The 12,197-nt window shown below is 49.0% G+C and overlaps 1 protein-coding gene across 7 annotated transcripts in view; it reads right to left on the minus strand.

Annotated features, from left to right (window-relative positions):
• LOC106846658 (zinc finger protein 256-like) overlaps positions 1-10,317 on the minus strand; it is a 52,499-nt gene extending 42,182 nt beyond the window's left edge. For all 7 annotated transcript variants that reach the window (XM_070498687.1, XM_070498686.1, XM_070498685.1 and 4 more), the window contains exon 1: positions 10,039-10,317. In XM_070498687.1, the coding sequence (XP_070354788.1) occupies positions 10,039-10,071 (33 nt within the window). In that variant the 5' untranslated portion in view covers positions 10,072-10,317. The remainder of the gene's footprint in view (positions 1-10,038) is intronic.
• Positions 10,318-12,197: the final 1,880 nt, after the last annotated feature.

Consider the following 12,197-nt stretch of genomic DNA (forward strand, 5'->3'; position numbering starts at 1 on the left):
CAGATTAAGATCAGAAGTGACACAGTGAAGAACCGACTAGTGGCAATGTCAAGAATGAGGAAGAAAAAGCAGAAATAGAATGTGGCCACTGGCATTAGCACCAAAATACCAGCCAAACAGAACAGGTTTCTGGTATCATTTGAGCACAGGACTGACGCCATGCCCTCCCCAAACATGTTCCTATTCAGGGTCAGGCTCCCTTTGGGTCCATTTTATTGACTCTGGATTCATATCCATCCTGTGCACAACTGAGGACTCTCTACCCACTCCCTAGATGAGCAAGAATGTGGGACCTGACAATGCAAATACCAAGGCAGAGACACAACATCTGGGCAGCCGGTGCTGACCCAAAATAACTTGGCACATCATAATCCAGAGGAAAGAAATTAAACATTATAGAGAGAACTCTGGAGGGGAATCTTGAAAGAACAGCTCATGGTTCACATCAGAGAATCACTTCATAGCACAGGCAGTTGTGAGGAAACGTCAGCTAGAAGAAGGAAGTAGACCTGGGGCACAGAGCTGCTATGGATCTGACCAAAGCCACCCAGCCAGGAAGAGGGCAAGTGAGGTGGGATACATTAGGCTGAATGCAAGCCTCCTGACCCTTGATCCTTCCATGAGAGGCTGCAGGGAAGCAGGTGTGGGACCTGCTCAAGGAGAGAGGGCAGGGCATGTAACTCAGTCCTCCCAACCACAGCACCTACCTAGGGAACAGGGGAAGGAAGCAGCGCTCATGGTCTTGAGTGAGGAGGACAGAGCTATCTCTGGGGAAAAGCAAAGCTCAGAGACTACCTCAGGGCATGGCGACTGGGTTTGGGACTTATATCACAACTTGGTAGACAGCATCCACAGTACGCTTAGCAAATTCAAACAGGACCCAATAAGACCAGACGTCTCATGGTTCCCAACAGCAGTGTCACCTCAAATTATGCTATGAAGGCCTCACTGAGTGGCTCTGTTCCTTGCCTCAGACTTAGACAAACAGAACCATGTGTAGATCCCAGAGGCCCCTGCTACTTCTCTGATGCACTTGCTGTCACCTTAGCACATACAAATTCTCTGTCCCCTTGACCTTCATTCAAAGCCCAGCTCCATTAATCCCCCTTCCCAGGGCAAGTGATTCTCACAGATGGCCAAATTTACCCCTGACCATATTTACCAGGCTGAATGAAACTCCCCAGACCCCACCAAAGTCCTCACAAAATCTTGGTGAGTCCACAGAGTGGTGAATCAACACCAGCTCTCGCCTGAATGTCATCTTGCCTCATTACCCCTCGTCTCCATATCCATCTCAAGTCACTCTTCCCTTGGAAGCCTTGGTCAGGAGCCAGACTATGCTGTGTGATACACCAAACCTTCACAGCCACTTACGCACATTTATGAAGCCCAATACCATCACCCAGGTCCCAGGAAAGTGATCCAGTCCCCAGCCCCCACCCTCTACACCTCACCCCAATAGCTTTGCCACCACAACCTGAAATTTGCCTCTCCTAAATGTGACCCACAGCTCAATCATCATCTCATCTTGGTCCACACTGTAGCTACCACATTTTGATGTCTCTAACCAGAATCTCTCCCCAGATTTCCTGACTTGTATGCTAGCTGCTCACGTTGATGCTTCCATTCAGTGATGTCTGAAACATCTCAGACTCACAACATGATCAAAACAAAGCTCCTGATATCCCCAGTGAATATTACGCCAACTGCCAAGGTGCTCATCTCAACTGATACAGCTTCCATCCCTACAGCTTCTAAGACCAAAAGCCCTGGGATCATCGCTGATTCCTCTGTTTCACTCCCTCACCAACCACATTAGAAAATCTGGATGCCCCTTTCAAAAACATGCAACCAGAAGACAACCACATTTCCTAAGCCACAACCCTGTCCATGAATCTTCTCTTGGACTATGGTAGTAGTGCAAGTGAGCATAAGCAAGACCACCTTCTAACACTAAATGGTCCCAGCCCCTCCCGTCTATGACTTCTAGCTGCTGTCCACGTACTCTAAAAAATTCACATGCTCTGCTGATTTAAAGCCTCCACTTACGTATGTACTCCTCGATAGCTTGACAAATCAAAACTGTGTTCTATGAGTTTCTCTGCAGGAAGAGGCTGAGCACAGGCAGGAATCACACATACAAGGTGTCCATCACAGATGACAGAATGGAACAATGTGACGCCTGGAGCCCAACATCCCTGGACCCCCTCCTCACTGCCCATTTTCCCTATATAACTGCCTCAAGCTTCTGTCATTTTTGAAGATGGTTTTTTGAGACGTTACTCTGCCATCCTCCCGATTGTGCTGGCTAAGTGAATTAAAGCTTCCTTTCCTCAATCCCTAACTTGTTGTGACTGACTGGCTCAGATGGTGGTGAGCAGAACAAGCCCATCGCTTGGTATCAATTCTGGCACCCAAAATGGGACCATAGCCCCTGCCCGTGGCTAGTCGACTTGGAGGAGGCCATTTTGGGATTTTCCCAGCAGCTGCCAGGTTTTTTCTTCTTTTCTTCTTTTCCACCTGGGGAATTCCCCTGTGGCTTCCCTGCTTGTCGACTTCAGTGATCGGGAACAAAAGACTGGATCATGAGCTGATGAACTTGCGTCTGCAGCCAGGTGAGTCGTCTGGAGGGCACTCCCAGGTACTATATTCCTTTTTCCTTGCCTAGGGGCCTCGGTCAAGCCAAGGTCCATCTAGTTGTGTGCCATTGTTTAGGGACAAAGGAAAGTACAGACTGCCTAGTATATTATAGGGAAGACTAGTCTCTGGTTTTTCTGTGGTGCACACGCCTGTATTTCTGTTCTTCTGAGTGTGTGTGTTGTTCCACTAGTCTGTGTGCCAGGTTTTCTCTGTGTCAGAATCCCACAGCATACTTCCAGTGCTGTTACACCATTTGTGGCGACGTGATTTGCGACCTTTTGTCAAGTGTCAAGGTGGAATTGTATGCCTCAATGGGGGCACTGCTGTCTGTGTGTTAACCCTTGAGAGGAAGCCATGAGAGTGAGGCCTGACCATCTTTCCAGCCCTCCAGCTTTGTCTGTCTTGTTCGGCACCTTCTTTGCTGTCATTGTGTGGAAGTTAGGTTTGGGCTTAAACTAAGCCGGACTTGAACTGTCCGCAAAATAGAAGATCTAAAAAGTTTCTGCCAGGCACTGGACCTCCTGCACTGGTGTTGGGAAATTAGATCTTTACTCTGCCTTAAACCATGACCTCTTGCCTCTTTGGCTTGTTTAGCACTGGTGGGAGAACTGTGTGCTCAGGTGGACTGGGATTTTGCTGTGTGCCAGATGTTATCCATGGGCACCACTCCATCCTCCCCCCTACCCACCAAAAAGCCTGCTAGGGTGCATGCTGGCCAATTAGGCTGATTTCAGTTATGAGTTCATGACAAAAAAAAGGATGCTGTTTTGCTATAATGCAGCCTGGCCCCAATATACATTACGTTCAGGAGAAAAGCCCCCAAACACGGCGCTTAATTACGATACCATCTCAGAGCTAGAACTGTTCTGCAAGAATGAAGAAAAGGAAGATAAAACCCCCTATGTTCAAGCCTTTATGCTGCTATATCTAGATCAGAGAAGGGGGGACAATGGACAGAGTCCTCTAGCTCCTCCTCCTCCCGCTTTTCCCAGGCCCACGGCTCGCCCAAGGGAAAATGCCTGAGGCATTACCAGGTCTAAGAGAAGGACTTTCTCCTCCTCAACACAGCAAAGGACACAACTCAGTCAGGGGGTTCTTCCCAGAGTGGGGCAATTTCCACCGTGACAACATCCCATAGGCATAAGTGGACAAGGGCAACTGGCTGGCTTTGTTTAGACGCACTCTCCTTTCTCTACCTCGGATCTCTTTAATTGGAAAAATTTTATATGCCTGAATGCCCTGTTCTCGCGGGATGGAAGCTTCTATGTAAACTGAATGCTCAAGTGACTTTTGCTCCAGGCCAGCTAGAGATACAAATGTCACCGGAACAAGCATCCTTACAGTTCCAGATGGCCCTCCTAGGTGTTCAAACAACACCACCGGGCCCACTGCCACTGGAGATTCTCAAGGAGGTAAGACCAGACATGTAGGCAGATGGGAAGCCTGGGAAAGCAAAGACTGTCTAGCCAATACACATAGCCTGAAACAATATCTGCTAAAACAGGAGGCTCAGAAGGGCATTCAGCCAGTGCTACAGAAATTCCTGGCAGCAGGATTAATCAGACTTTGCCAGTTGCCATCTAAGACCCCTATTCTCCTGCTCAAAAAAACCAATTCAGAGACACAGCAGTTTGTTCAGGACCTTTGTGCCATACATGAGGCAGTTCAGGACCTGTACCCTGTGGTCCCCAGCCCTTATACCTTGCTAAAGCAAGCGAATATGGCTGGTTTTCAGTTTTGGACTTAAAGGATGCATTCTTCTGCATACTGCTCGCTGAAGAATCTCAACAATTCTTTGGCTTTGAATGGCATGACCCAGTCACTCAGGCCACTCAATAATATTGTTGGACAGTGCTTCCTTTGGGCTCCAAAAACTCCCCTACGGTATTTGGGGACGCCCTAGCTAAAGACCTGAGCCACTTACAATTAAGAAGGGTTGCTGGGGGCTGGCCCAGTGGTGTAGTGGTTAAGTTCACGTGCTCTGCTTCAGTGGCCTGGGGGTCACAGGTTCGGATCCCAGGCATGGACCTAGTGCCCCTTGTCAAGCCACACTGTGGCAGCGTCCCACATAAAACAGAGGAAGATTGGCTCAGCTGTTAGCTCAGCGGCAATCTTCCTCAAGCAAAAAGAAGAAGACTGGCAACAGATCTTACCTCAGGGCCCATCTTCCTCTCACACACACACACAAAAGAATTAAAAAATAAAGAGGAAAAAAAAAAACAGAATTACTGTTACAGTATGTGGATGACTTGCTGACAACGAGCCCTACTAGGAGCAGTGTCTGGCCAACACAATAAAGACCTTGAATCATTTGGCTGAATGTGGTTACAAGGCCTCACAAAAGAAAGCACAAAAAGTTACATACTTATGGTTTACATTATCAAAAGGCCAGAGGGAACTGCTGCCAAACCAAAAAAAGGCTTTAACATGCCTGAGCCCTGCCACTACTGGGCAAGAGCTCCGAGGCTTCTTGGCCATGGCTGGTTTCTGTCAGATCTGGATTCCTTACTATGGACTCACAGGAAATCCCTTTATGAAGCTCTAAAAGGGCTAGGCTGGAAGGCACTAGAATGGACAAAGGAGTGTCAGGTGGCCTTCAATACCATCAGGACAAAGTTAATTTCAGTCCCAGCCTTGGGGCTTCCTAACTTGGACAAACCTTTCAGCCCATATGTACATGAACGGCAGGAAATAAGCTTGGGGGTTTTAACTCAAAACTGGGAATGACCCCCTAGCCAGAGGCTTATTTTTCGAAGCAACTGGATCAGACTGTCAAGGGCTGGCCCCCCTGCATCAGGACAATGGCTACTACCTGCAACATCCTGCAGAAAGCTAAAAACATACCCTGGGCCAACCCACCACAGTGTATGTGTCACATCAAGTACTCACATTATTAGAACAAAAAGGAGATATTGGCTTACATCAGGTAGGATGGGCAAATACCAGGCCATCCTTTTGGACAATCCAAATGCACAGATGCAAGTATCATCCTCCCTAAACCCAGCCACCTTGCTCCCTAAAAGACATCAGAAGCCTTAGAACATGACTGCTTACAAGTTATTGAGAGTGTGTTCTAGCTGAACTGATTTGTTGAACTGTCTGTTGGAAGAACCAGACTTGGAACTCTTCATAGACGGAAGCAGCTTCATGGATCAAGGTAAGGGAGGAGCAGGATACGTGGTCATAACTTTACAAGAGACTTTAGAGGCTAAAGCCCTACTCCCAGGGACATCTGCTCAAAGGCAGAAATCATCGCCCTCACTGGGGCTTTACATCTAGCTCAAGGCAAGAGAGTAAACATATAGAGATTCCCGTTATGCCTTTGCCGTAGTTCATGCTCATGGAACAATCTGGAAAGAAAGGGGACTGTTAATAGCAGGAAAAACGGAAATCAGACATGGCCCTAAAATCTTAAAACTGCTTGGTGCTATTTTTTACCCATCCTCTTTTTTTTTAAAGTATGCTTTTTTTTGATGAGGAAGATTGGCCCTGAGCTAACATCTGTTGCCAATCTTCCTCATTTTGTTTCTTCTCTCCAAAGCCCCAGTACATAATTGTATATCCTAGTCGTAGGTCATTCTAGTTCTTCTACGTGGGATGCCGCCAAAGCATGGCCTGATAAGTGGTGTGTAGGTCCATGCCCAGGATCTGAACCAATGAACCCCGGGCCGCCAAAGCAGAGCACATGAACTTAACCACTAGGCCACGGGGCAGGCTCCTGCTTGGTGCAGTTAATGAACCTGTTAAGGTAGCTATCATGCCTTGCCCTGGCCACCAGAGGGAAAATTCAGTGGGTCCAGAAGTACATCATAGGGCCCCACCTACAAAAGACTATACAACAGGTGACTACAAACTGCATGATCTGTGCAAAGAACAACCCCAAGACTGCTTCTGGTCTCACACATGTGGGCACCCAACCTAAAAAAACTGGCATACTGAAGACTGGCAAACAGACTTCACCCAGATGCCCTGGGCAGCTGGGAATTTTCAGTTTTTGTTAGTGTTTGTGAGCACCTTCAGTGGGTGGGTAGAAGCCTTTCCCACTGGGACTGAGAAAGCACCAGAAGTCACTTGCATGTTGCCACAAGAAATCATCCCTAGGTTTGGCCTGCCTAAAACCTTACAGAATGATAACAGATCACCTTTTGTCTTCCAAATAACCCAACAAGTGTTCCAAAGCTTAAACATCTGATGGATACTACACTCAGCTTGGGGACCTCAATCAACTGGAAAGATGGAGAAAACAAACCACACCTTAAAGAAGACCACTGCCAAAATCTGTCAGGAAACACAACTAAGTTGTGATAAGGCGCTGCCCCTTACCCTGCTATGGGTTAGAGCAGCTCCCCGAAGAGGACTTAAATTGAGTCCTTTCGAAATTCTATATAAGAGACCCTTTCAAGCATCGTCCCATGGGACTGAATCTCTGGACGTTTTAAGGAATGTCATGATTGCTAATTATGTTAAGTCATTAAGTTCTATATTAACTTCCGTCATTGAGTTTGCTTCTCATAGGCTTACATATCCATCTGACATCCCTCTACACGCCTTGCTACCTGGTGATCACACTTTGCTAAAAACTCGGAGAGACCAGGGACCTAAAAAGCAGTTGTCACCCAAACGGATGGGCCCTTTTGAGATTCTTTTCACCACTCACTCATCCACAAAACTTACAGGTGTGAGATCCTGCATACATTACTACCAGACCAAGGCAACCCCAAAATCACAGTAAAGAATCCCACCTGTATCGAGGGGAAAGTGCATGACAGAACCCCCTGGAGAGCTAAAATATGTCTTTAAAAGAAAACTTTTACTTCTTCTATCTAACTCTTCTTCTAACAGTTCTGTTTATTGGGTTATTAATCTTTCTCCTTCTTAAGTTGGGTATTAAATGCCTATCTGCCATAAGCTCCTAACTGATCAAGTCAACATGACAACTCCCCTTAAGAGACCCCTCCGACGAATCCAAAAGGAAAGCAACTCTTTTCCATGCTCTGGTCCACCTGTGACGTCCTGACTCAGCAGCAAGTAGCTAGAGAAATTATGACTCCCTGTCTCCCCCTTGATTGTAAGATTATGGTTACTACTCACAGGGGGGAAACTGCAAGTGAGCATAAGTGAGGCCATCTTGTTACGCTAAATGGCCCAGCCCCTCCTGTGTACTACTAGCTACTCTGCAGGTACTCCAAAACACTCACATGCTCTCCTGATTTATAGCCTCCATTTACGCATGTACTCCCTGACAGCTTAATAAATTCTGTGAGTTTCTCTCCAGGAACAGGCTGATCACAAGCAGGAAACAAACCTACAAGGTATCCATCACAGCGGACAGAAGAATGGAACAATCAAAGACACTGAGGTCGGTCAGCCTGAAGGAAACTCCCTCCTCACTCCCCATTTTCCCTATATAACTGCCTCAAGATTCTATAGTCCTTGAAGATGTTTTTTTGAGACATTAGTCTGCCATCTTCCTGATTATGCCGGCTAATCGAATTAAAATGTCCTTTCTCGGGGCCGGGCCAGTGGCGTAGTGGTTAACTTTGAGTGCTCTGCTTCAGCAGCCTGGGGTTCACAGGTTCATATCCCAGGTGGAGACCTACAGACCACTCATCAAGCCACGCTGTGGCAGCATCCCACAAAAAATGGAGGAAGACTGGCACAGATCTTAGCTCAGCAATAACCTTCCTCAAGCAAAAAGAGGAGGATTGGCAACAGACGTTAGCTCAGGGCCAATCTTCCTCACCAACCAACAAAACAAAACTTCCTTTCTTGACCCCTAACTCCCTGAGATTAATTGGCTCAGATTGCAGCGAGCAGAGTGAGCCCATTGCTGGGTATCAGGAGCCTCCATATTGATCATCCTTCTTCCTCTCACAAGCCCACACTCTTGATTGCCACTCTGAAGTCAGATGAACCCAGTTAACACCTGGGTAACACCACTTCCCTCCTGTGAGCCAAACCTCTAGTTACCTCCAGAATACATAACACTGGCTCAACACAAGATTGACATAAGGGAAGCCATACTGTAGAAGAGACCATACTGTAACTTTGAATGACCTCTGACTGATTAACTTGGCTGGACACGCACCTCCAGGAGATCCACCTGCTCTGCAGATTTTATGACCCCTGCTTGTGCATGTACCGCCCAGCTGCAATAAGACGATAACTTTGTTCTTTTGAGTTCCTTAGGAATGTGATGACCCCAGAACAGAGAGTCTATGCTGATAGCCATCATCAATGAAAACTGAAGGATCTGGTGTGGAGACTCCTGGGTCAACATTCCTACCCCCTCTCCTATAACCCACTGGCCTATATAACTGCTTCAAGATTCTGTGTTCCCTTATGATGGTTCTTTCAGACAACAGTCAGCCATCTTCCCTCTTGCTAGCAAGCTGTAATAAAATCCCCTCTCTCTGCCACCATCTTGTCTCACAGGGAGCAGGTCGTGCCCTTTGTGCAGTGACATACACACCCAACATAAACACCCAACCCAGTCATTCCTCTCCTGATTCCTATCCACCTATTTCTTTGCACCTGAAAGAAAGGAGACCTTTGGCTCCAGAACGTTCCTGAGCTCAGTTGTACTTTTGGGCATTTGCACATCCTGTTACCAACTCTTAGGTTAACTTCCACAGGTGTTTACAATGGCGGCTACATGAGAGAATAGCTGCATATAACCCCAGGCATGGACTTGGGGCCATAGCTCACGGATTCTTCAGAGTCCCTAGACTCAAGGATGGGGGACAAGGTATGAAGAGTCTCAGAACACCATAATCCAGGGAACATGGGAGTGGGGATCGGGGCCACTGGAACACCCTCCAGGTCCCTGTGTGGGTTCCATAGGCACTTCCGCAGCCAAGGGAAGCTGCGAGGAGGAGCAGGCCCGAGAGGAACGGGAGCCACAGGGGGTTGATGGGCTCAGGCCTCCCTGTACCCTTCCCTGGTCCTGGGGCCAGGTGACCTCAGGCTGTCTGTCTAACCTCCGGGCCTCAGTCCTCAGAGCTGCCTCGGACCAGCTCTGCGCCCTCGGACCAGGACTCCGCTCCCTGCGCCTCCCCGGCCTCCTCACCCCTTCCCGTCTGTTCTCTCCGAGCAGCTCCTGGAGAACTTTTGAAACCCCAACACGCACCGCGTCCCTCTCTGTTCACAGCCCTCCCGGCTGAAGCCCCTCGGACTGAAGGAGCAGCTCCTCCCCTGCCGGTCCAGGCGGGACCACTCCTCACACCGTTCCCTGCGGACACAACGCGGACCCAGGACCCCCGCCCGCAGCCACAGGCCCCACGAGCGCCTCCCCGGCCCGGCCCGGGGGCCTGGGCTGCAGGCCCGGGAGCAGCGCCCGCCCGAGGGCTGGAGCTCGGGCTGCGCTGCGGGCGGGGCGGCCCGGAGCCGAGCGCTCACCTGAGCCGGCTCCCTCCGCGCGGCCGCCGCCATCGGCCTCGGGGGCGGAACGGGGCCGGGAGCGGCGGGAGACGAGGCGCCGGGCGCGGCGCTCCCTGGCCCGGGCCCGGCGCGGGGCCCCGGGCGGCGTCGCCGAGCCTCAGAGCCGCCTGGGCCGCGGGGACGGCGCCACTTCCCGCGCCTCCTCGCCCGTCCCCACAGCACCAACCCGGCGCCCCAGAACCGGAACACAACGTTAACTACCAAAATGACCGCCTTGAGGAAGAAGTCGGAAGTCCCGACCCCACCCTCGTGTCAATAGGAAACGTCTTTTCTTCTGAGCCTTCATTGGCTCAAGAAGCCGTCTGTCGTCGCAGAGCATCTGGGTAATGTAGTTCCCACATTCCAAACTGGCGATGAGAAGGTTCCCCAAGAGGGCTCCAGGAGGAAGGGGCCAGATCCACAGCTAGGGGCCTTGGGAAATGAGGATTCTCTTTCCAGGGCAGAGGAGGGGCTCACCCCTTCTTAAAGGGGCCGTATGCGCATTTCTGGGGACTGCTGACTGTAACTGATCACCCAGGCATTGTGGCCGTGAATTAGGATGAACAATCTTTCCCAAGATTCCATGGGCAGCAATGCAGATTTGTCCAAAACTCACGCGCCATTTTCTGCTCTCAGAGGCACACAAAGTTTGGGACTCCACAAAAGTCGTCATGCCTGCAGAGCCCAAATCTGTTTATAAACCACCCCACGCAGTGAACTGAACCCCTAAGAAAAACAGGACTTAGTAAAAACTTTCTTATCCTACCACCTAGATCAGCGTGTGGTAGGTAGTTCTCGGGTTGGTGACTTGGGAGGTGGGAAAGCTCATCACAAGTATCACACGAGACCAACATGTCCCTGAAAAGGTAGTCCTTCTTGGCAAGGGGACAGTACAACTCATTAGGTATCCTCTAGGTCAGAACTGAGGGATGTCCATGCCCTAGTTAGTCAGAGGGAAGGGAATGCGGACCCCCTAAGAGCTCAGGCTACTCCTAATTTGCTCCAATACCTGCGAGAACAGAGGTTGGCTTCCCTGAGCACATTGGGGTGGTGACTGATGCACACTGTGTGGACCTGCCTGGTGGGAGGGGTGCAACAGCTTCAACAACAGAAACTGGTAATGACATAAATCTGGGAAGGGCCCTGGGCAGGGCAGAAAGTGCAACACAGCCACACATGCTTCTCACATAAATTAGAGTTATGGGAATCTCCCCTGGATGTGTGGAAGTTTGATGCATGAGATTCAAAGACTGATGGCTAGTCATAGAGGCTTTGCTCCACTTTGGTTATATTGAAGAAAGTAATTGCACATTCCCTATACAACTAAGATCTTTCTCCAGTGTGATGTCTCCAACAATATTTCAGGATGAAGCTATAGCTAAAAGACTTCCCACTGTGGAAATTAATAAAAGAAACCTTAACAAAATTGGAGCCAGGAAGTCCCGTAGAGGGAGATCTCAGACTCTGTCACCCATGGTCAATTACACCAAGCTGGAAGAGACACGCTCTTGCATCTTTGACTGGAAGTAAAACTACTTTACTGCTGAAGGAAGATTCTCTTCACACCCAGAAACAGCCCAGCCAATGAGAAATAATGCAGCTCAGTGAAGCCCTTGCTGCTCTGAACTATGACTTTCTTCCCATGCACTATCCTTTAGCCCTGCCCCTCCCTACACCCCCTTTTTCTCAATAACAGGAGCTCCCTTTCTTTGTTTTCTGGATTTACCTCTGGTTTGCCACAGCATGCACACCCCAAATTGCAATTCTTTTGGCTATTCCTGAATTAACTCATTTTGAGGGTAAGATAATAGGTGAATTTGCTTTTTAAGTTGGTAAGAAATTGCACATTCTCTACACAACCAAGGTCTTTCTCCAGTGTGAAGTCTCCAGTGATCATTGAGGGTGGAGCTACAGCTAAAAGATTTCCCATATTCACTACACTCATAAGACCTTTCTCCAGTTTGGACATCCTGATCCTGAAAAAGTGTATGTTTGCAGCTGATGGCTTTCTGGCATGCTCCTGGTTGCAATACCATTTTCTTCCAACTGCATATTCAGTGGTTTTGTTTGACTTTTCCCCAGTATGAGTGGCCTGCTTATGAAGATAGCTCGAGGTGGTGAGGAAGTCCTTCCCAGCC

Source organism: Equus asinus, chromosome 26, assembly GCF_041296235.1.
Source record: "Equus asinus isolate D_3611 breed Donkey chromosome 26, EquAss-T2T_v2, whole genome shotgun sequence".
Classification (NCBI taxonomy): Eukaryota; Metazoa; Chordata; class Mammalia; order Perissodactyla; family Equidae; genus Equus; species Equus asinus.